Genomic DNA, 26,184 nt, shown 5'->3' on the forward strand with positions numbered 1-26,184 from the left:
ATCAAATTACCAATGGTGTTTTTCACAGAACTAGAACAAAAAACTTCACAATTTGTATGAAAACACAGAACACCCCAAAAAGCCAAAGCAATCCTGAGAAAGAACAACAGAGCTGGAGGAATCAACTGTCATGACTTCAGACTATACTACAAGGTTATAGTCATCAAGACAGTACATACTGGCACAAAAACAGAAACATAGACCAGTGGAACAAAAGAGAAAGCCCAGAGATAAATTCAAGCACATGTGGGCATCTTGTCTTCCACAAAGGAGGCAAGAATATACAATGAAGAAAAGACAGCCTCTTCGATAGGGGAAAACTGGACAGCTACATGCAAACAATGAAACTAGAACACTCCCTAACACCATACACAAAAATAAACTTAAAATGGGTTAAAAACTTAAATGTAAGGACAGAAACTACACAATTCTTAGAGGAAACATAGGCAGTACACTCTTTGACATAATTCACAGCAAGATTCTCTCTGGCCCATTTCCTAAATTAAGGAAAATAAAAATAAACAAATGGGACCTAATAAACACTTTTGCATAGCAATGAAAACCATAAACAAGATGAAAAGACAGCTCTCAGAATGGGAGAAAATAATTGCAAATGAAGCAACTGACAAAGGATTAATCTCCAAAATATATAAGCAGCTCATATAACTCAGTATCAGAGAAACAAACAATTCAATAAAAAAATTGGGCAGAAAATCTAAACAGACATTTCTCCAAAGAAGGCATACAGATGGCTGATAAACACATGAAAAGATGCTCAATATCGCTCATTATTGGAGAAATGGAAATCAAAGCCACAGTGAGGTTATCATCTCACACTTTTCAGAATGGCTATCATCAAAAAGTACACAGACAATAATTGTGGAGAGGATATGGAAAAATGGGAACCTGCCTGCACTGTTGGGAACATAAACTGATACAGTTATTGTGGAAAACAGTATGGAGATTCCTTTGAAAACTAGGAATAAATCTACTCTGCTGCTGCTGCTGCTGCTAAGTCGCTTCAGTTGTATCCGACTCTGTGTGACCCCATAGACGGTAGCCCACCAGGCTCCCCCGTCCCTTGGATCCTCCAGGCAAGAACACTGGAATGGGTTGCCATTTCCTTCTTCTATGACCCAGCACTCCCACTACTGGACATTTTTCCTGAGAAAACCACAATTCTAAAAGATACATGCACCCTAATGTTCATTGCAGCAATATTTACAATAGCCGTAACATGGCCACTCCAGTACTCTTGCCTGGAAAATCCCATGGATGGAGGAGCCTGGTGGGCTGCAGTCCATGGGGTCGCGAAGAATCGGACACAACTGAGCGACTTCACTTTCACTTTTCACTTTCATGCATTGGAGAAGGAAATGGCAACCCACTCAAGTGTTCTTGCCTGGAGAATCCCAGGGACGGGGGAGCCTGGTGGGCTGCCGTCTATGTGGTCGCACAGAGTCAGACATGACTGAAGTGATTTAGCAGCAGCAGCAACATGGACACAACTTAGATGTCCATTGACAGATGAATGGATAAAGAAGATGAGGTACATATATACAATGGAATATTATTCAGCGATAAAAAGAAACAGATTTGAGTCACTTATAGTGAGGTGGATGAACCTAGAGCCTCTTGTACAGAGTGAAGTAAGTCAGAAAGAGAAAAGCAAATAACATATATTAACATAATACCTGGAATCCACAAAAATGATACTTATGAACCTAGCAGAGAATGGACTTGTGGACACAGCAGGGGAAGGTGAAGTTGGGACAAACTGAGAAAGCAGCACTGACATATATACACCATCGTGTGTAAAATAAATAGTGGGAAGTTACTTTTTAACACAGTGAGCACAGCTTGGTGCTGGGCTGGGGTCAGGGGAGGGGAGGGAGGCTCAATAGGGAGGGGATAGATATATATATAATTATGACTGATTCATGTTGTTGTACAGCAGAAACCAACACAACACTGTAAAGCAATTTCCACCAGTTAAATAATAAAAATAAATAAATTTTAAAAAAGAATAAAATGATAATGTGAGAATTCAATCAGCCAATCAGCTGACCAAAAATGGTTACAGTTTTATACCCAAAGAAAGTGGGAAAACTTTCCCTTAAAAAGTGTTTGAGTGGGAAGATTAGATTGGGAATTTGAGATTGATATTAGACACTGCTATATTTAAAATAGATAACCAACAAGGATCTACTGTTAAAAACATTTTTTAAATAAAATAAAATATGAGGGGAAAGCTTTTAAATTTGTTTGAGAATATAGAGAACATATGAAAATAAGAATTTTTTTCAAATTAGAAAAAATTAGCAAATAAGAATGCAACACAGTGAACACTGTTGCTGAATCACAGCTCAAGAAAGCAGTGAGGGTTGAGTGCATCCAGTAAGGCTTTACAGCTGAAAGAGGAGATATGTGCTAGGCTCTGGGTCACTGGCTTTTAGCTGTGAATGAGAATTATGACTGTAGAATTTGTGCTGCAATGTCTAGCTGGGGTCATGATATAAAGAAAACACATTCATCTTCTTAAATAGCTTCAGTTTGAAATAAGATTTCTTTTCCTATCATTGACTATGTTATAAAAATCAAAATAAAACAAACAAAAGAATCTAAAAAAAGAACCTAAGTTTGATGAGAAATAATAAATAAATGCATAGTCTTTTATAGCTTTTATAGCCTTGTGCTTTAAGCTTTAATACATTTCTTCTGGAAACCTGCAACACATTTATGCAACTGCATTTTAAAAGATGTATGGAATTTTAGGGTAACCACATTAAACAGATACAAAATATTTATTCTTATTTATGATCCTGTGGCAGACAAGAAATATGATTCCTTGTAGCTCTTTAGGAAAAGCTAGGCCCAAGAATTTTTAAAACCTAAAACAAACAATAACAAAACAGAAGTCCAACTCTGAGAAGAAAATTTACCATTTTTTCTAACATAGTTTTACATATCTGCAATTTAATTTATGAACGTTTAAAAAGAAATATTTTTAAAAATATGGACACCTCAACTTTATCTAATTAAGAGATACAAAAAAAGAACATACGAAGCAGAAAAATAAATGAGGAAAGCATGCAATTATATGCACACAAAACAATGCCAACTACTGTGCTAACCCATGCAGAATTTAGGTTCACTTTGATTTACCTACTCATTATTCATTACAGAAGACCAGAATCCAACTTATATGCACCCCAGCGAGACCTACTAGAGTGAACACATTTCAACAGAACCCAGCAAAATCATCAAGTCCATGCCGGTATTTAATAAATAGTTTCTGCCACAATAATGATGTATCTGTGTATCCACATATACAATCTTACATTCATCTACTACACAATATAGTACAGAACTCAAATAAATAAGCTAAAAATACCTCATTGTCTTTGAATGTCTCCTTACAACAACTACCCTTTAATAACATCAAGTTTTCATTCAGATCAGATCAGATCAGTCGCTCAGTCGTGTCCGACTCTTCATGACCCCATGAATCACAGCACGCCAGGCCTCCCTGTCCATCACCAACTCCCGGAGTTCACTCAGACTCACGTCCATCGAGTCAGTGATGCCATCCAGCCATCTCATCCTCTGTCGTCCCCTTCTCCTCCTGCCCCTAATCCCTCCCAGCATCAGAGTCTTTTCCAATGAGTCAACTCTTTGCATGAGGTGGCCAAAGTATTGGAGTTTCAGCTTTAGCATCATTCCTTCCAAAGAAATCCCAGGGCTGATCTCCTTCAGAATAGACTGGTTGCATCTCCTTGCAGTCCAAGGGACTCTCAAGAGTCTTCTCCAACACCATGATTTACCCCTAAGTGTTCATTAACACACTATTTTTAAAACTGCAACAGAGTTTTGAGGTGAGGACCCACCCCACCCCCCACAGTTATAACCATAAGGTGTAAAGTGCTCAGGATGTCTTGGCAAAGGTCAGACAAAATGGAAATATGCATGCCAACTACTGTGTTAATCAATGCAGAGTTTCTAGCATAGGTGTGAACTAACTTTCCCTGAGGAAGATCTGCTAATTATTCATAGGTCTAAGTTTCTCAGGTTGTAGTCGATCAGCAAAATAATCAAAGAAATGCTGATTGTTCCCTTCTGTCCTGATTCTAAAGTCATACAAATGTATCATTAGAGATGCAAAATTATGGAATATAATAAAGCAGGATTCCTCATAGTAATAACCCAAACTGGATGCTACATCTACCACCATGCTACAGTAGATACCATATGAAAATATGGGGAGAATCAACACAAGGACTGACCAGACTGGACTCCAAAACTGTTTCACCAGGTAGGTGACATTTAATTTAGCTGTGACTTGGGAAATGTATAGCAATTTTTCTAGAAATAGAAGTTTAGGGTAAGGAGTAATGTGATTTCCCAGGGAGAGAGAAACCATGTTTCAAGGCATGAATTTCTGAAAGGGCCTGAGTTTTCAGAGGAGCAGGAAAGTGAACAACAGATCAGCTGAGTCCAGATTGTGAAGGAACTTGCAGGCTGCACCCAGACATTTGGACTTTACCTAGGTTTCCCTGGAAGATCAGCTGGTAAAGAACCTGCTTGCAATGCAGGAGACCCCAATTCGATTCCTAGGTCGGGAAGATCCGCTGGAGAAGGGATAGGCTACCCGTAACTCCAGTATTCTTGGGCTCCCCTGTGGCTCAGCTGGTAAAAGAATCCGCCTGCAATGAGGGAGACCTGGGTTCCATACCTGGGCTGGGAAGATCCTCTGGAGAAGGGAAAGACTACCCACTCCAGTATTCTGGCCTGGAGAATACCATGGACTGTGTAGCCCATGGGGTCACAAAGAGTTGGACATGACTGAGCGACTTTCACTGGGAGGGCAGCCAGAGGCTAAGAGAGGTAAACACTGCAGTTGAAATATTTTTTAAAACAACATTTCACCTGTGTTATTTCCAGGATGCGGACATATGTGCATAAAGGAGGTAGTCTCCTACATGTGTCATGTGGATGACTCTCCCCATCTTGTCAGTAGCACCTAACTCCCCAAACTACAGAGGTGGATTTGTTTGGCCAATGTGATAATATTAACTCCCTTTGCAGTAGCGAAGGTTTGAGCTGCAGCCATTCTTAACACTGTTGTTTGAATGATTTTATAGGGTCTTTTGATAGACTTTAAGTTTCTGGAAAGAAGGGACACTACAATGCATACTGAAAACTTTCTTTGGAATTTCACCCAGGCCAGCTCCCTCCTAATGACTTAGTTCTCCAGTAGACCTTATACTCACTCTCTCTTCCTCGGGTGAAGAGCATATCACTTTCCATCTTCATTTCACATATTCCATGTCTATTAAACAATGATTTTGGTAAATTTGCCTCATTCAAATAATGAAAAAAAATAGTGGTTTGAGTATCTCATAACAATAGAAGCAGCTTACACTAAAAGCCCTCTAGTAACAGCCATGCTGCTAAAATGAACACAGAAGAAATTTCTACCCTATTCCTTTTTATTCTGTTCACATGTGTATAAGGAAACACAGCCCTGAGCCCTAATGGCAGGTGATAACAGTTATACCAGTTTAATTTGCGCCCAAAGAGGGCAAACAAAGCCACAGAGAATCAGTTGCCTCTGACTCCCCAGCTACCTTCCTGGCTTGCCGCAGTGGCCTGGTCTAATGGGCTGTTTCTCGCTTCCTGTTACCACCACGCAAGTCCAGCCACTTTGTGTCATTTACTGAACATCCTCATAAACTGTTTCAGATCTCTCTCCTTCCCAGATTACTATGCACACACCCACAGATTCATGCCAAGACCCAGGTTTTTAATCATGTTATTTCTTTGTTCGTAGGTGTGTGTATAACTACTGTATCAAGCCCAGACTCCTCCGAGGGATTTAAAATATTTGTGGTCCTTCAAAATGTGTCTCCTCTAAGTTCAGTGACATACATCACTCATCATTCCTCGACTCCAGGGGAAAGGCCCTTCCATCTTTCATATTCAAAGCATCCTGTGCACAAGCTATCTCCCAGGCCTATACAAGGCAGCACAAAAAGTTATACCAGGAAACTGCACAACCTCCAAAGGTACCATTTGTATATAACCTGAACAACTATAGGTGGGCAGTCCTGAGCCTGGACTTCTCTACAGAATAATTTCTAGCTCAAAAAGTTGTTGTGAGAATTAAGAGAGAAACATTTACTTTTTCTGGATTCAGTTTTTCTTTTGTAGGTAAACACTGTTAGGACTGTAACAATATTTTGAGGCATTTCTTACAATTATGAGTATGGGTGTGTATTCATTCATTCATTTAATAAAAATTTTTTTGACCATATAGCATGTAGGATCTTAGTTCCCCAGCCAGGGATTGAACCAGTGGCCCCTGCATTGGAAGCACGGAATCTTAACCACTGGACCCCCAGGAAAGTCCTAAGTAACGTAAAAGAGTACATCTAAAACATATGGGCTGGTGTCTGGTATGGACTTATTACTTCCTTCCCAAAATTTTTACTTTTTTATAAGGTTTCTCAACCAGTCCATTCTAAAGATCAGTCCTGGGTGTTCTTTGGAAGGACTGATGCTGAAGCTGAAACTCCAATACTTTGGCCACCTGATGCGAAGAGTTGACTCATTGGAAAAGACTCTGATGCTGGGAGGGACTGGGGGCAGGAGGAGAAGGGGATGACAGAGGATGAGATGGCTGGATGGCATCACCAACTCAATGGACATGAATTTGGGTGAACTCCGGGAGTTGGTGATGGACAGGGAGGCCTGGCGTGCTGCGATTCATGGGGTCGAAAAGAGTCGGACAAGACTGAGAGACTGAACTGAACTGAAGGTCACTTGGCAAACTGAAAAAGTTCAAAAGAGTAATTTCATAGGAGTCTTTGCTCCTAAATAAGTGATTTTAAATCCCTTGCTGTCGATTTGGGAGGAAAGGAAAAACGGAACAAGCAAGACATATCCAAAAGCCCTCTGTTCAAAAGTGTCTCCTTTGAGGGTGGTCAGCTCTAGCCTGTGCACTGGAACCACTAGCGGAGACTTTAAAAGTTCTGATGCCTAGGTCCAAACTCAGACTCTCATATCACTGTCTACAACAGGGCCTGGGAAATGGGCTTGTTAAAGCTTCCTAGGAGATTCTACTGCATACTGCTACTGCTACTGCTAAGTCGCTTCAGTCGTGTCCGACTCTGTGCGACCCCAGAGACGGCAGCCCACCAGGCTCCCCTGTCCCTGTGATTCTCCAAGCAAGAACACTGGAGTGGGCTGCCATTTCCTTCTCCAATGCATAAAGGTGAAAAGTGAAAGTGAAGTCGCTCAGTCGTGTCTGACTCCTAGTGACCCCATGGACTGCAGCCTGCCAGGCTCCTCCGTCCATGGGATTTGCCAGGCAAGAGTACTGGAGTGGGTTGCCATTGCCTTCTCCCTCTACTGCATAAGCAAGGATGAAAAACACTCTCTCTACACGTGACAAACCTGGAAATCAACTGATTTGTTAACATTTTTCGATAAAGGTGTTCATCTCTTGCTCCACCCACTTCCATGTTAGGATACTAGTAATTCACACCTTAGTATCAGTTCACTTTAATTAGATCACGTTTCCCTCTTTTGAGATGCAAATTTTGAAATGAAGAGAGTAGGCAAAGGAGCAACAAACAATGGAGAGGAAAAACATCTCTCTATTTCATAATCTATGAACAACACTCCTACTCAAAGGAATTTCAGGATTTCATTTATGTCCCCATTTCTAAAACTTCACATTCCTACTTGTGATGAATCAAAATACAAAATATTTTAAATTAAGAAGAAGCTTAAAATACTAAGCTTCTTCTTAATTAAAAACATGAGCCCCCATCCTCACATCCATTCATCTCAACCATCTAGTACAAGAAAACCAGAACTAATATCTTATACTTTATATCCAATAAAAGTTCTCACACCTATAGAAGGGTGTGAGGACACTGCACTAAAGTAGAAAGGATATTAGACTTGAGGCTCTGAAAGCTTGTTTGACTCCCAGGTCAATCACCTACTAACATTTCTGGGACTTAATTTCTTCATCTCTGCTAGGGAATTAAGGTAAGGATTGAATAAAATACTGTAAGTAAAAACTCCTGGAACATATCAGGCATTCAGTAAATGCTATTGAACAAAAAACTCTCCAGGAAAGGGAAGAATTAACTCATATCCTACTTCTGGGCTGCCCCTAGAAATATCTAACTCCCTGAGATCATAAAAACTAATGGCTACTGTTGCTCAGTGATAGTTCATGCTGACATTATTTTAAAACTACTTTTTAAGCAACAGATCCCAATAACACTTCTCTAATCAAAATACTGGTTTCTTTAGGTTTTTCTCATTGGACTCATTTCTAAATCCTTTAATGATATTTATTACTTTTCCCTAAACTCCGTTTTTATGGTTTCCTTCAAATTGGGAAGCCTGTGATAATTATCATTTTCCATTCTACTATTGCTAATTAAAAATTACACAGCTGGACAATCTAGTAAACTTGGTGGGCCACCTCAATAATTAGTCCTCCCATCCTCAACTCTAAACATGCAGGCAAACGTGGCTAAGGTCCATACATAGCCAAAATCTCTGACAACATGTGTCACAAATAACTAAAGTTATTTTTTCCATGTCACCCTTCCCAAGACTTCCCAAGTCTTAACCAAGAATATTCATATGTATTATTAAATATGTTCTTGATGTGAGATTTTTAGATCATCTTCCAAAATCATCATGAAAAATATTAATCATACAACTGTCAAAAATATTTATTTAGCACTTAGAGTATGTGTGCAGGGGATGGAAGTAATTACTCAACAACTAAGACTTTTTCTCACATAATTACATATCTAAAATTAGCCTTCTTGAACATGAAACACTCTTGTTCAGTTCAGTTCAGTCACTCAGTCGTGTCCAACCCTTTACAACCCCATGGACTACAGCACGCCGGGCTTCCCTGTCCATCACCACTTCCCAGAGCTTACTCAAACTCATGTCCATTGAGTCGGTGATGCCATCCAACCATCTCATCCTCTGTCATTCCCTTCTCCTCTCACCTTCAATCTTTCCCAGCATCAGGGTTTTTTCAAATGAGTCAGTTCTTTGCATCAGGTAGCAAAAGTATTGGAGTTTCAACTTCAGCATCAGTCCTTCCAATGAATATTCAGGACCGATTTCCTTTAGGATGGACTGATTGGATCTCCTTTCAGTCCAAGGGACTCTCAAGAGTCTTCTCCAACACCACAGTTCAAAAGCATCAATCTTGTTACTTCATCCATTTTTCATGGTCAGTGATACCAACTGTCCTTATATAACCTAAGCATTAATAATAGGAAAACCTTTTCCACTGTTAATCATTTTACTGAAATCATACTTCCAGGACACTTGACAGCTAGTATTCATATTTCCTGAGAAGATACACCCTGAGGAAGACACATTAGCCAAAAGAAGATTCAAGCAACAAATCTGGGCTTTGGGAAAATAAAAAACTTCAACATCCTCATATCTACAAACATAGAAATCAGCTTCATTTTCTCATTTTCTGAGATTTGAATATGCTTTGGGGTTGTCATCTGATCCCATATAAATACCAAAAAAAAAATTAAGTTGCAAAAATTGGTACCAGGTTACCCTTACTTGCATAATAGATTGCACAATTAAAGTACATATCAAAGATATGAGGGAAAAAAGCAGTAACTATCAAACTGTTCTGGCATTGACTCAGAGAAAGACATAAATTATGCATCATGACCAAGTATGTATATGTATATGTATATATATATATATATAAAATGAAAGCCAAGTTTCACAAAATAGTATTTATCCTACTTTATGTAATTCTACTTCAGTTTCAGCTTTTTAGTTCATTAAATTGATTTCACAACCACTAATGCACTGAGATATACTTTTTGAAAAACAGCCATCTAAAGAGTGAAAGGGAAAATATTTACTCCTGGGGCAAATGTCTTTGCCCCAAAACAAAGACATTTGGTCTTTGATCTTAAACTAGTACTTATTTAACTTAAGATATGTTACAAAGAAAAAGAAATGCAAGAAGGCAAAGTGGTTGTCTGAGGAGACTTTACAAATAGCTGAGGAAAGAAAAGAAGCAAAAGGCAAAAGATAAAGGGAAAGATATACCCAAATGAATGCAGAGCTCCAGAGAATAGCAAGGCGAAATAAGGAGGCCTTCTTAAGTTAACAACGCAAAGAAATAAGAGGAAACCAATAAAATGGGAAAGACTAGAGATCTCTTCAAGAAAACTGGAGATATCCAGGGAACATTTCATACAAGAATGGACCAAAGAGAGGACAGAAATGGTAAGGACCTAACAGAAGAAGAAGAGATTAAGAAGAGACGGCAAGAATACACACAGAAGAACTATGCAAAAAAGAGGTCTTAATGACCCAGATAACCATGATGGTGTGGTTACTCATCTATAGCCAGACATCCTGGAATGTGAAGTCAAGTGGGCTTAAAGAAACATTATAATGAACAAAACTATTGGAGGTGATGGAATTCTAGCTGAGCTATTTAAAATGCTAAAAGATGATGCTGTTAAAATGATGCACTCAATAGGCCAGCAAATTTGGAAAACTCAGCAGTGGCCACAAGACTGAAAAATGTCAGTTTTCATTCCAATCTCAAAAAAGGGCAGTGCCAAAGAATATCCCAACTACTGTATAATTGCACTCATTTCACATGCTAATAAGGTTATGCTCAAAATCCTTCAAGCTAGGCTTCAGCAAGATGTGAACAATGAACTTCCAGCTGTACAAGCTGGGTTTAGAAAAACCAGAGATCAAATTGCTATCATCTGCTGGATCATGGAGAAGGCAAGAGAATTCCAGAAAAATATCTACATATGCTTCATTAACTATGGAAAAACCTTTGACTGTGTAATCACAACAAACTGGAAAATTCCTAAAGAGATGAGAATACCAGACCACCCTACCTGTCTCCAGAGAAACTTCTATTGAGGTCAAGAAGCAACAGTTAGAACTTTACATGCAACAACCAACTGGTTCAAAACTGGGAAAGGAGTACATCAAGGCTGCATATTGTCACCCTGCTCATTTAATTTCTATGCAGAGTCCATCATGCAAAATGCTGGGCTGGATGAATCACAAGCTGGAATCAAGATTGCCAGGAGAAATATCAACAACCTCAGATATGCAAATGACACCACTCTAATGGAGGAAGGTGAAGAGGAACTAAAGAGCCCTTGATGAGGGTGAAAGAGGAGACTGAAAAGCTGGCTTAAAACTCAACATTCAAAAAATAAGATTGTGGCATCTGTTCCCATCATTTCATGGCAAAATGAAGGGGGAAAAGTGGAAGCATTGACAGATTTTATTTTCTTGGGCTCCAAATCACTGTGGATGGTGACTGCAGCCATGAAATTAAAAGGCAACTGCTGCTTGGAAGGAAAGCTATGACAAAGCAAGACAGTGTATTAGAAGGCAAGAGACATCATTTCACTGACAAAGGTCTGTATAGTCAAAGCTATAGTTTTTCCAGTAGTCATGTACAGATGTGAGAGCTGGACCATAAAGAAGGCTGAGTGCCGATGATTTGATGCTTTCATATTGTGGTCCTGGAGAAGACTCTTGAGAGTCTCTTGGACTGCAAGGAGATCCAACCAGTCAATCCTAAAGGAAATCAACCCTGAATACTCATTGGAAGACTGTTGCTGAAGCTGAAACTCCAATCCGTTGGACACCTGACTGCAAAGAGCTGACTCACTGAAAGAGACCCTGATGCTGGTAAAGACTGAAGGCAAAAGGAGAAAGGGGTGGCAGAGGATGAGATGGTTTGATAGCATCACTGACTTAATGGACATGAATATAAGCAAACTCCAGGGCTTCCCTGGTGGCTCAGATGGTAAAGAATCCGCCTGCAATGTGGGAGACCTGGGTTCTATCCCTGAGTCAGGAAGATCCCCTGGAAGATGGTATGGCAATCCAGTACAGTATTCTTGCCTGGAGAATCCCCATGGACAGAGGAGCCTGACAGGCTACAGTCCATGGGGGTGCACAGAGTCAGACACAACTGAAACGAGTAAGTGGCAGGAGATAGTGGAGGAAAGAGGAGCGTTGTGTGCTACAATCCATGGGGTTGCAAAGAGTTGGACACAACTTGGTGACTGAACAACAAAATATTACAAACTGAAAACTACTTAAAAATCTTTTAATTGAATATTTCAGACAGTTTATTAAAATCAGATCCTCTAAGCCCTAAACTATGATGTCAGAAGTTTAGTTCCACTCAGAGTTCCTGTTATAAAGAATTTATGAAACGCCTGTGGTGTGTTTTGGATGTACCCAAGAATTCACCCTGGCTGTTGCTCACTGTTACAGCCAGGAGACTCCACAATGGCCACTTTAGTACAACCTCTGCCACCATAGGCAGAGCCTGTTACGCTTCCGTGGTAAGCGAAAGAGAATGTTCTTTCCCTCTATACCTGTGGAGCAAGGGGAGGAGAGACGCCCAAGCACCCAGGCACAGAGACAGCTGAGGCAGGTCCTTCAAGTTATACCCACAGCCCTTTCCCTTCCCTGGGTACCCACGCTGCCAGGTGGCGGCTGCTTAAGATGGGTTCTAGAACTGAGAACACACTTGACCACAACCATACTCCCTCCCTGCTCTGGGGAAGATTCCTTGCCCCATATTGAAGGTGAATCCCCTTCCAGGAGTTCATCATCCCAGGACTTCCATTGTCTTCAGTTCGTCAGGTACATCTGATATGAGAATCCCAGCTGTAGAGAGGATCCAAGCCTTTTCCCCAGTAAGCCCTCCAGGCCCTCCATGTGAGTCACTGCGTATCTAGATTTAATTCCACATGTCAGGCACAATCTCAGTCTGGATATAGCCCAGTCAGAACATCTTATAAACACAGTACCTACTCAGTGTTCTAACTTTGAGAATCTTAAGCGTGTTATTTATGGAGCTGATTCCAGTAAAGTCACTTCAAGACTTTCACTTGTCATCCAGCCACATCTTTTAGTCTAAGCTTGCCTCTTTCCTGCTATCATGCTTCCAGGAATATAAATAATATTCTAAGATGACTGTTAATCAGGAAGCAAGTTATCTACACTTATTTAGCACCCAAATATATTCATTCAGAGCAGAAATTGCAGTTAGAGTCAAACCCTTTTAAGGTTCTTGTTCTGGTTTTCCTGCACAGAACAGCCTCCGAATCCAAAGGAATGGGGGTGGGATGGAGGGGTGGGGGAGAGTTTCTAAAAATGGCTCAGCTTGCCTCTCATATTTCTTCCTTAAGTATTGTATCTGGAAGCTAAGAAGCAAAATATGTGGATTACATATTTTAATCTTAAGGTGAGACATTTTTAATTCACCCTCTAGAACAATAACCACCACCCCCCTCCCATTTGGGGGACTTTAAATAGTAGTTTTTAGTTCATCCTAAGGCTGAAACTCCAGTACTTTGGCCACCTCATGCGAAGAGTTGACTCATTGGAAAAGACTCTGATGCTGGGAGGGATTGGGGGCAGGAGGAGAAGGGGATGACAGAGGATGAGATGGCTGGATGGCATCACTGACTCGATGGACGTGAGTCTGAGCAAACTCCGGGAGTTGGTGAGGGACAGGGAGGCCTGGCGTGCTGCGATTAATGGGGTCACAAAGAATCGGACACGACTGAGCGACTGATCTGATCTGATCTGAAGGGTTATAATAAAACTTCCCCTAAGAACTTGGAAATAGGTTGGTAAGAGTAGTCTCTGATTAATAAACTTTCAGATCAACACAATGACCAGAAGAGAAGTTTAGTTACCTTTAAAGAAAAAGAATTGTTCAGGCCCTCTAGTTTATTGACTGAAATCCTTACTAAAGGAGGAGTCAAACTGAAAGTCAGTTGGGAGGAAGACCAATACAGCTACCTATAGAAAGAATAGATTCTCCCAGGCAGACTCCCCAGACAAGATCTCCAAGATTCCTGAATGACTCACAGACTCTCCCCCGTGGGAGAGTACTGTCCCAAACGCATTTGGACCTGAGTCATCCAATGCCATTGTCTTAATTCAGTCCTCACCAAGCAGGCTTCCTGCTTGTTAATTCCAGAGCAAGCCTGCCTACAGGGAGAGAAGGCACTGACCATACAGATTTGGACTTATTGTACAGGAGACAATTGCATCGGAGAACGCAATGGCATCCCACTCCAGTACTCTTGCCTGGAAAATCCCATGGATGGAGGAGCCTGGTAGGCTGCAGTCCATGGGGTCATGAAGAGTCAGACACGACTGAGCAACTTCCCTTTCACTTTTCACTTTCATGCATTGGAGAAGGAAATGGCAACAGACCCCAGTATTCTTGCCTGGAGAATCCCAGGGACGAGGGAGCCTGGTGGGCTGCCGTCTCTGGTGTCGCACAGAGTCGGACATGACCAAAGTGACTTAACAGTAGTAGTACAGGAGACAGGGATCAAGACCATCCCCATGGGAAAGAAATGCAAAAAAGCAAAATGGCTGTCTGGGGAGGCCTTACAAATAGCTGTGAAAAGAAGAGAAGCGAAAAGCAAAGGAGAAAAGGAAAGATATAAGCATCTGAATGCAGAGTTCCAAAGAATACCAAGAAGAGATAAGAAAACCTTCTTCAGCGATCAATGCAAAGAAATAGAGGAAAACAACAGAATGGGAAAGACCAGGCAATGGCACCCCACTCCAGTACTCTTGCCTGGAAAATCCCATGGATGGAAGAGCCTGGTAGGCTGCAGTCCATGGGGTCACTAGGAGTCAGATACAACTGAGTGACTTCACTTTCATGCATTGAAGAAGGAAATGGCAACCCACTCCAGTGTTCTTGCCTAGAGAATCCCAGGGACGGGGGAGCCTGGTGGGCTGCCATCTAAGGGGTCGCACAGAGTCGAACACGACTGAAGCGATTTAGCAGCAGCAGCAGCAGCAGAGATCTCTTCAAGAAAATTAGAGATACAAAAGGAACATTTCATGCAAAGATGGGCTTGATAAGGACAGAAATGGTATGGACCTAACAGAAGCAGAAGATATTAAGAAGAGGTGGCAAGAATACACAGAAGAACTGTACAAAAAAGATCTTCAGGCCCCAGATAATCACGATGGTATGATCACTCACCTAGAGCCAGACATCCTGGAATGTGAAGTCAAGTGGGTCTTAGAAAGCATCACTACGAACAAAGCTAGCGGAGGTGATGGCATTCCAGTTGAGCTATTTCAAATCCTGAAAGATGATGCTGTGAAAGTGCTGCACTCAATATGCCAGCAAATTTGGAAAACTCAGCAGTGGCCACAGGACTGGAAAAGGTCAGTTTTCATTCCAATCCCAAAGAAAGGCAATGCCAAAGAATGCTCAACTGCACAATTGCACTCATCTCACACGCTAGTAAAGTAATGCTCAAAATTCTCCAAGTCAGGCTTCAGCAATATGTGAACCGTGAACTTCATGATGTTCAAGCTGGTTTTAGAAAAGGCAGAGGAACCAGAGACCAAATTGCCAACATCTGCTGGATCATGGAAAAAGCAAGCGAGTTCCAGAAAAACATCTATTTCTGCTTTATTGACTATGCCAAAGCCTTTAACTGTGTGGATCACAATAAACTGTGGGAAATTCTGAAAGAGATGGGAATACCAGACCACCTGACCTGCCTCCTAAGAAATCTGCATGCAGGTCAGGAAGCAACAGTTAGAACTGGACATGGAACAACAGACTTGTTCCAAATAGGAAAAGGAGTACGTCAAGGCTGTATATTGTCACCCTGCTTATTTAACTTATATGCAGAGTACACCATGAGAAATGCTGGACTGGAAGAAACACAAGCTGGAATCAAGATTGCTGGGAGAAATATCAATAGCCTCAGATATGCAGATGACATCACCCTTATGGCAGAAAGTGAAGAGGAACTCAAAAGCCTCTTAATGAAAGTGAAAGTGGAGAGTGAAAAAGTTGGCTTAAAGCTCAACATTCAGAAAATGAAGATCATGGCATCCGGTCCCATCACTTCATGGGAAATAGATGGGAAATAGTGGAAACAGTGTCAGACTTTATTTTTTGGGCTCCAAATTCACTGCAGATGGTGACTGCAGCCATGAAATTAAAAGACGCTTACTCCTTGGAAGGAAAGTTATGACCAACCTAGATAGCATATTCAAAAGCAGAGACATTCCTTTGCCAACAAAGGTCCATCTAATGAAGGCTCTGGTTTTTCCTGTGGTCATGTATGGATGTGAGAGTTGGACTGTGAAGAAGGCTGAGCGCTGAAGAATTGATGCATTTGAACTGTGGTATTGGAGAAGACTCGAGAGTCCCTTGGACTGCAAGGAGATCCAACCAGTCCATTCTGAAGGAGATCAGCCCTGGGATTTCTTTGGAAGGAATGATACTAAAGCTGAAGCTCCAGTACTTTGGCCACCTCATGCGAAGAGTTGACTCATTGGAAAAGACTCTGATGCTGGGAGGGATTGGGGGCAGGAGGAGAAGGGGATGACAGAGGATGAGATGGCTGGATGGCATCACTGACTCGATGGACGTGAGTTGGAGTGAACTCTGGGAGTTGGTGATGGACAGGGAGGCCTGTGTGCTGTGATTCATGGAGTCTCAAAGAGTCGGATACGACTGAGCGACTGAACTGAAATGAAGTGATCCAACCACATATACGAACCGAGCTACCCAAAGATGCCCAGTCCTTGCCCTAGGCAACAGGGATACAGTGGAGAATTATACATTTGAGGTCCCTGGAACTAATACAAACAAATAAATAAGGAAATTAAAGCTAATGATAAGAACTATTACCAAAAATAAGCTGAATAGTGGACTAGATAATTGCTGGGGGAGGAGATGAGTGTTTTAAGAATAGGGATCAGGAATAGCTTCTTAGAGAAAGTGACATTTAATATAAAATCGGAGGGTGAACCCCACTCTGAACATTTTCTGAAAGCATGTCTCAGCTAATCTAAGTTATATACCAACAGGATGGTAGAGAAGACCATGACGACAAGATTAGAACAATCAGTGTGAAAGGGAGTTTGAGGTGTGTAGACAAGTTAGGTAAGGGTAACTCCTTTTTCTGTGCTTGCCTTTCACCAATCATAGCACGGGTCCCAGCTCACTCCCAAACCCTGCTAAACCCTCTCCCAGGTTTGTGCCTCCAGATGTCAGAACTGGACCGTGCCTCTGGCTCACTGTTTGATGAGGATCCAGAATCTACGAGATCAACCTAGAGGATGAGCGTTTCTAGCCAGAGGACACAGGAAAAGCTATGAGGCAAGAACCAGCCTAACATTTCTTTGGAACTTTCAATCCGCTTGGAGCTTTATAAACAAGGGGAAAGTAATAGGAGACACGGATAGAGAAGCAGGCAAGGACAGAGCCACAGGAAGAGAACTGGATTTTATTACAAGCCAACAGGGAGCAAGGAGTCACATGACTGATTTACATGTTCACAAGATCTCATGGCTGCTATGCAGAGAATAAACTGCAACACAGTAGAAGAGGCTCTAAAAGTAGCCCAGGCAAGCAGCAGTGTGGCTTGACCCGGCTGGCCGCAGTAGTGTAGGGAGAAGTGAATGGATCTAGGGCATATTTTGAAGATGGATCCCTAGAACTTTTAACAGACATATATGTGGGGTGTGGAGTCATGTTTTGGCTTGGCAAAAAAAGTGGTGCCTTTTACTGAAATTGGGAAGACAGCATTGCGGAGGCATTCAGGGCTTTTCAATGAGCATATCGGTTTGAGATGCTCACTAGAGACACAAGATGTCTGTTAGGAAGTTGGGGCTCCTAGAAAATGTTGTGATGGATATATATAAATTGAGAAATTATCTGTGCCTAGATGGCTGGACCATAAAGAAGACTGAGCACTGAGGAATTGATGCTTTGGAATTGTGGTGATGGAGAAGACTCTTGAGAGCCCCTTGGGCTGCAAGAAGATCAAATCACTCAATCCTAAAGGAAATCAACCCTGAATATTCATAGGAAGGACTGATGCTGAAGCTCTAATACTTTGGCCACCTGATGTGAAGAGACAACTCATGGGAAAAGACCCTGTTGCTGGGAAAGATTAAAAACAAAACAAAAGAGGATGGCAGAGGATGAGATGGTTAGACAGTATCACTGACTCAAAGGACATGAATTTGAGCAAACTCTGGGAGGACAGAGGAGGCTGGCATGCTGCAGTCCATGGGTGCAAAGAGTCAGACATGACTTAGCAACTGAACAACAGCAAGATGGTCCTTAAAGCCATGGTATTCCCATCCTTGTGATGTTTTTTTTTTCACTGTATAATAAATAAACTGAATAATTCACCAAGGCATAAAGACAACCTAGGATGCCCCACAGCAGATGGCTGGCTTTGCCCCCGGGCTGGGCCTGCCTGTCTGGTTTGCGTGCACCTAACTTAAGAGCTCGGAGAAGGCAATGGCACCTCACTCCAGTACTCTTGCCTGGAAACTCCCATGGACAGAGGAGCCTGGAAGGCTGCAGTCCATGGGGTTGCGAAGAGTCGGACACGACTGAGCAACTTCCCTTTCACTTTTCACTTTCATGCATTGGAGAAGGAAATGGCAACCCACTCCAGTGTTCTTGCCTGGAGAATCCCAGGGACGGGGGAGCCTGGTGGGCTGCCGTCTATGGGGTCGCACAGAGTCGGACATGACTGAAGCGACTTAGCAGCAGCAGCAGCAGCAGCAGCAAATTAAGAGCTGCTTCTACAGGATGTCTTGCTGTGATTCCACATATAAAATTCTGTGACCCAGAGCCCTTTTTTCTTGGGAATCCAGTGTGGAAATCTGAAGAATGACATGTATTTAAAATATTTTTTAATGCATCTAAATGCTTATTTGGCTGATTAAAAAAATATTACACAGAGGGGAAACTTAAATAAGTAGATTAGGAGACCAAAACTAAACCCTTGTGTCGACAGGGCCATAGGTCACTCATCAGAGCTCTTTGACTTTGGGTTCAAGGCAGAAGGGCTCTATTATTAGACTTATTATTAGAAAATTCTATTATTATAGAATATTCAGAGACTGTTGGTTAAGTCACCCGATAAACTAAGCATCAAAGAAAGTAATAATAGAACTCCTAGAATTAAGTTAACATAAGACAATTTCACTTTACCCATTAAAATGTTATTAACTACTCTGTGACCACTGTGTTGACTTCCTGCTCTCAAGGGCTCCATTCTCAGCAGGGCAGACAGACCACACAGTGGGCCAGAGCTAGATGGAGGCACGAAGATGCCTTTTGAGTGAGAAGGTAATAGGCAGTTGCAATGAGAAAAGGTAAACTGCCCTACAGGGGATTTCTCAACACTGAGCAAAATCCTGGTTGACATACAAAACTTCATGTTCCATATGGAATGAAAAGTTAAGTTTTTACCTACGCACTATTGGTACAATTAAATGTTGTTAGTTGACACATTGTTTTTAGATGCCATTAGCATTTTTAGTGAAGTCTTCTAAGGAGATTTCCATCCCCCCATTCTCATTTATCATTTACCACATTTTCTGTGTAAATCTGAAAGATTCTGTGCTTAATTGGGCTTCCCTGGTGGGCTTCTGTCTATGGGGTCACACAGAGTCGGACACGACTGACATAATTTAGCAGCAGCAGCAGGCAGCTCAAACAGCAAAGAATCCTCCTGCAATGTGGGAGCCCTGGGTTCGATACCTGAGTTGGGAAGATCTCATTTTAGAGAGCAACAGTTAACTTTCCTTGCAAACTCAATCCTGCATTTCCTCATGGGAGTCACAGAAGAAGTGCAACATTAGCAGGAACAGAGGAGAGTAGGATTGCTGAGGAGCCCCCGATTTCCTTCTATCTCCAATCTGGAGAAGCTAGAAGGCTGGTGGTGGTGGTGGTTTAGGCACTAAGTTGTGTTCGACTCTTGCGACTCCATGGACTGTAGCCTGCCAGGCTCCTCTGTCCTTGAGATTCTCTAGGCAAGAATACAGGAGTGGGTTGCCATTTCCTTCTCTAGCTAGAGGGCTGCTCCTCTGATTAAAGGGACTGTGCAGCAGGAACTGACGTGCAGCAGGACACACCACACTCTGCTGCCACAGGGGGGATACCAGCCAGCTGGCACTCCAGTAAAGCTTGTTCCCAGCCACCTCTGATACCCTTTTGGTGCTTTCTCCTTCCTAAGAACCTATAGAAAGAAGATCACCCCACCTGCTTAGCCTGGGAGAAGCCAAGACACCTTGGCATTCTGGCCTTTTTGTTTTTTTCTCTCTAAAACCCCTCCCCTTCCCTTTCTTGAAAAATCTCTCTTTTGGAGTAGCTGGGTCCCAGATTTGCTGAGCCAGCCTGAGGAGGCTGAGCTAGATCAGCTCCAGGCTTTGGGGCACCTGTGCTCCCTCAACTGTCCTTTCCCCTCACGATGATGGCTGCATCTGATAAGTCACTTAAGCATTAAGATCCAAGAATCTGTTTGGTCTTTGGTTGTATATCATTTGATATGAACCAGTTCAGGCAGAGGAATTCTCCTTAGGATCTCACCTAACTGACTAGAAAATTACATTGGGGTTTGGGGCCAATGCCCTGCTGCTGCTACTGCTGCTGCTGCTGCTGCTGCTAAGTCGCTTTAGTCGTGTCCGACTCTGTGTGACCCCATGGACTGCAGCCTACCAGGCTTCTCCGTCCATGGGATTCTCCAGGCAAGAACACTGGAGTGGGTTGCCATTTCCTTCTCCAATGCAGGAAAATGAAAAGTGAAAGGGAAGTCGCTCAGTCGTGTCCGACTCTTTGCGACCCCATGGACTGCAGCCTACCAGGCTCCTCCATCCATGGGATTTTCTGGGCCAATGCCCTAATTGGTTATAAATCTGCCTTGCTTTTTTGCCCAGCATTGACCTGAGTGTGTATTTCCCTTGGGACCCTGGAAGAGAGAAGTGGCCGTGAGAGGGCAAGATTCCCTGTATCTTGAGATCCCCAGGCCAAAATCTCTATTAATAGCACTCTTTACTAGCATCTCCATTTCATTATTATCAACAGTCAGGCTTCTGAAGGGCTCAAGAAGTTACACACATTCTTTTAATGTTTGAACTTTAGATGAGTTGTTATAAAAGCACCTTTGTTCTGCATGATGCATTGTACCTGGATGAAAGAACTCATTCTAAAAGGAAAACACTGCCCTCCCCCACCATGCCAGAACCCATTGTTTGCCACAAAGGCAGCATCGACTTCAACAGGAGGTAGTAATCACATACATACACAATCATGACTCAGTTTGACTTTTTTTTTTTAAATCTATGAGAGTCTTTAGTAAACCTTTTGTAATATTTTTATTCTTTACTACTGATTTCTATGGCATCGCACAAAAATGCCCCCCTGCTTTCCTCATTTCTCTGCATTATCCCCTGAGGTCAGTTTTATTTTAGGTGCTCAGTTCACAAAGTAAAACCAGGAAAGAAATCTGCCCATGTTTAGCTACAAAAATAATAGTTTCAAACCTGTTGTTCTGATTTCCTTCTTGGATGCTTTCTCATTGAGAATTACAGAACTCAGGCTCTAGTTACCGCAGCCACCTTCAGACTTCTGTCTGGAATGGACCTGAGCCCAGAGACCTTCCTTACCTTTAGTTGAACTAGATGCACATCCACATGCTTGCTGTCTGAGTCCTGCTGGACTGAATAAGTTAGGTCTCGGACCCTCTCCGAGGTCATCCGGAGCCAGGTCTCAATCTCAGGTAAGTGGAGGACAATCTTCCAGTCGGCTCCTGTATGCAATGGGGGAGGCTTTTCGTACTGCTGGTCGGGATCCATGCCTCTCATCACCTCTTCTCCTCCACCCTGCTCCACAGTGGGCGTCAAGTTGATGGCCATGGGCGAAGCATCAGTGGCCATGGGATCCAGGTCCTGTGACCTCAGAGGGGAAAGTGTCACGCTCATGGTTAACATGGAGAAGTCTAAACCTTACTTCTTTCCAAAACAGCTGAAAGGCAAGAGGAAAGAAGAGAGCAAAAGTCAGACAAGATTGCCAAATAAAGGAATGATACTTCACAGAAGAAACAAGATTTCTAAATTAAGCCAGCTTTCTAAATTAAGAAACCATAGCTCATAACAAAAACAGAAAGAGGTGCTTTGAGTTTCTACCAACTAGAACCAAGACTCTCAGCATAAAACAGGAACACAAAAGTGTACCGTATTGCCTACCCCAACATCCATTCTCTTCTTACTCCTTAATAACAAAATCCTAGTTTTCAGTTGTGTATACATTTGCCAAGAATTTAAAACTACATTCCCTGCCTCCATCGGAGCTTGCTGTGGTCATGTGGCTAAGTTCTGACCAATGAAATGCATGGTTTCTTTTAAGATAAAGTTGATTAGTTTACTAATGATCTAACTATATCATTTATCTTTCTTCTGTAACCAATTTGACATAAAATAACAGCTCAGGATCTTATACTTTAAACATTTTAAATAGGCATTATTTTTAGTTTCAGGAAAAACTTCTACTCGGGGCAATGGGTTCCTTGTCCTTTTCTAAGTCTTTTTCTAGTTCTATACATTCAAGTCAGTTTATAGCCTCATTTCCCCATAGATGAAAGGCAGCTGATTAAAATATGAAATGTGATTATAAGAAAGTAGCTATATTTCTTTATATGCTTAAGATTAACTTAATAACAAAAACAAAATTATTTTACCTATAAACATGGAGGGGGAATAAACAAAAAAGTTCCCAGTTTGACTTGGAATATGTAACATTCCATACAGGAACGAGCACAGGGAATAAAAAGACTTATTGAAATGACAAAAGCCTTAAGAATAAGTTATTCTTATGACATATTATTTCAGAAGCTTTCTAAAGCATACTCCCTCTCCCAATTTCTTGATTTTTAAAATTACATGATAAGGAGGTTTACAGATGAATTTTTGAAAACAAAGTTATTTGCAAAGAGCAAAATATTATGTTATAAGGTAAGTTTATCACATTGGTACCTGCCTTAGAGAACGGTTTTAGGCTTCAACAGCTTCCCTACACCTGATTGCAAGAGGGAGAAATCCACACCCCATATTTTTAACCACTCTCACATGCAGCCTTTAAAATAACAATAATACTAGACTTGACTGTTTTTAAAAAACTAACAGAATCCTGCTCAAACTCTTCCAGAAAATTGCAGAAGAAGAAAAGGTCTCCATCACCCTGATACCAAAACCAGACAAAGATGCCACAAATAAAGAAAACAACAGGCCAGTATCACTAATGAACATAGATGCAAAACTCTTCAACAAAATTCTAGCAAACAGAATCCAGCACACATTAAAAGGATCATACATAGTGATCAAGTGGGCTTTATCCCAGGGATGCAAGGATTCTTCAATATACAGAAATCAATCAACGTGATACACCATCTTAACAAATTGAAAGATAAAAACATATAATCACCTCAATACATGCAGAGAAAGCTTTTGACAAAATTCAATACCCATTTATGATTAAAAAAACCCCCAAAACTCCCCAGAAAGTAGGCACAGAAGAAACTACCTCAACATAGTAAAGGCTGTATGTGACAAACCCACAGCAAACATTATTCTCAATGCCAAAAACTTAAAGCATTTCCTCTAAGATCAGGAACAAGACAAGGGTACCCACTCTCACTACTATTACTCAACATAGTTTTGGAAGTCCTAGCCACAGCAATCAGAGAAGAAAAAGAAATAAAAGGAATGCAGATTTATAAAAGACGAAGTAAAACTCTGTTTACAGATGACATAATACTATACATAAAAAGCCTTTAAAAATGCCACTAGAAAATTACTAGAGCTAATCAATGAATATAATTAAGTCACAGGATATAAAAGTAATACACAAAATCCCTTGTATTCATATACACTAACAATGAAAAATCAGAGAGAAATTAAGGAAAAATCAATTAGAAGGTATCAAAATTTCACTGAGAGGGATAAAACTCCAGAAGAGTGAGCTTTCTTATGTTCAGTCACTCAGTTGTGCCCGACTCTTTGCAACTCCTTGAACTGTAGCCTACCTGGCTCTTCTGTCCATGTGATTTTCCAGGCAAGAATACTGGAGTGGAAATACTGGAGTGGAGAAGGGAGTGCCATTCCCTTCTCCAGGGGAATCTTCCCAACCCAAGGATCCAATCCAGGTCTCCTGTATTGCAGGCAGATTCTTTACCATCTGAGCTACCAGGTAATGTGTATTATTTACACCAGATATGTCAGTAAGACTTTCCAGAGGAATAAATATGGAAGATTCTTCCTTCTGGAAGTTTGCATATTAAGACTGATAACACAGATGTAGTTATATATGTAAAGGACAAACAGAATAGATTAAAACAAATAAAAACATTAAAGAACAATGTATTAACACCTTATGTGCATCACACAGAAGTAAAGGGCAAAGAAACCTTATATTCAAGCTGCAAAAGCAAAATTTTCCTGTATCTACCCTGTGACTCAGATGTTCAAGAATCTGCCTGCAATGCAGGAGACCCAGATTCGATCCCTGGGTCAGGAAGATCCCTAGGAGAAGGAAATGGCTACTCACTCCAGTATTCCTGCCTGGAGAATTTCATGAACAGTAAAGCCTGGCAGGCTACTGTCCATGGGGTTGCAAAGAGTCGGACATACTTGAACCACTAACACTTTTCAAAAAATTTCAACCTGCATGGGATGTTTCTATATTTAATTGATCAAACTGTAAAGAGAATTCCCATAACCCAGTAAAGCAAAGCAATACTTTACTTGAAGTATATTTCAACTTCTGTCCATTTGCTTTCCCTCACATACCAGCTTTGCCCCTGGGGAAGGAATACCGTATGTGTCATATCAGCAGAGCAAGCCCAGGAAGTGGCATAAAATTGATTAATTACCCATTTTCATGGGAACTAATTACAATAAACATTTAATTTTCAATTCCAGTAGTTCACAACTAAATGTACCACCCATGGATAACCACCCTCTATTTCTGATTTTCACAAAATTACATCTGATTTCCAAGATAAATTAGTACTTAAAGGAAAACTGCCTCCTATTGTAGAGATCTACAATAACAATTTTTATGTGCATTTTTCCTGCCCTTATCTCAACTAGTCAAGCTTGCTTTGCCATCAAATTAATTATTCTATTTGAATGCAAACAAATAGTAGGAAATTCAGCACAACTCTATACATTCTTTCAAATTCTAAGTTTTGTATTTTTCTTTTACAGGGGTTCATGCAATAAGATTCCTTTCCAGTCACAGATAAATTTGAGGCGGGGGGAAGCCAATAGACCACAACTTCTGATGATGCAAATGAAGCACTGATTCAAGCACATACGGATACCTATGCAGTTATAACTCTGGCTCTGAAGCTGTACCAGAGGAGTGATCAACCAGCTTTTTGGAACCCAGTGACCTCCTGTTCCCCTCCCCCATCAAATGCTTATCTGTGGTCACCTTTCCAGCATTAGAGATAATACCACCTTTATCCCAGCAGCTGTTAAAAATAACATAGATCAAATCCTTTCCTTTCCATAAATCCAAAGAAGATTCAACATTTAAAGTGCAAGAGGCAAAAGCAGTAAGGATTTTAAAACTTAAAAAAAATTTTTTTGTGGGAAGGTTTTTCTCACCACACTCTATTTCTCATCCTACAGAAACTGAAGAAACATGCCATGGATTGCTCACTAACAAGGACTGCTGCTGCTACCTCCCTGACAGGCCACAAGTTTTTAGTCGAAACCTGACGTTAGCAGAATATATTCAACGTGAATAAGACATTTAAATAAGGAGTGTGTTCTTTGACCAAAGTAGGAAAGCAAATAGAGCAAAAAATGCAGCTACACACGCATCAAAACTGCCCACGTCTTTCTCCTATCTCTTGTGATTTCCTCTGTTAAATAAAAGAACAGAAAAGCCAGAAATCTGCTGCTGTACTCACTGTAAATGCTTTTGTCCCTAAAGGTCCTTCAGGATTAAGTGCCTGGCTCCTCCTCCTCTCCCCACTCGGGTTCTCTTCTTATAGCCAAACAAGATAAAGGTCCCTATCAGGGCTGCTTCATGCCAGCAGGACACTGGCGAGCCTGTAGAGGACCAGCTTCAAGCACTCTTAGTGCCCTAAGTCTCCAGCAGAGAGAGGGCTACTGCACTGTCCCTATTTGGAAGCTAATGTATAAGCTCCAGTCCTGTGCAGTCATAGGCTGGCCTTTTGAGACCAAGCAGCGATAAGGGTGCTGAGATAAAGGAGGTAGTTGCCA

At 41.4% G+C, this 26,184-nt stretch overlaps 1 protein-coding gene across 6 annotated transcripts in view; it reads right to left on the reverse strand.

Moving 5' to 3' along the window:
* Positions 1–26,184, reverse strand: part of AKAP6 (A-kinase anchoring protein 6) — a 497,045-nt gene that overhangs the window by 365,083 nt on the left and 105,778 nt on the right. For 4 of the 6 annotated variants that reach the window (XM_044933227.2, XM_044933232.2, XM_044933229.2 and 1 more), the window contains exon 2: positions 21,559–21,916. In XM_044933227.2, coding sequence (XP_044789162.2) covers positions 21,559–21,882 — 324 coding nt within the window. In that variant the 5' untranslated portion in view covers positions 21,883–21,916. Of the gene's footprint in view, positions 1–21,558; positions 21,917–22,137; positions 22,221–25,868; positions 25,888–26,184 lie in introns of those variants that run through there. The other 2 variants (XM_044933230.2, XM_044933231.2) reach the window with 2 other exon arrangements.

Source organism: Bubalus bubalis, chromosome 20 (genome assembly GCF_019923935.1).
Source record: "Bubalus bubalis isolate 160015118507 breed Murrah chromosome 20, NDDB_SH_1, whole genome shotgun sequence".
Taxonomy (NCBI): Eukaryota; Metazoa; Chordata; class Mammalia; order Artiodactyla; family Bovidae; genus Bubalus; species Bubalus bubalis.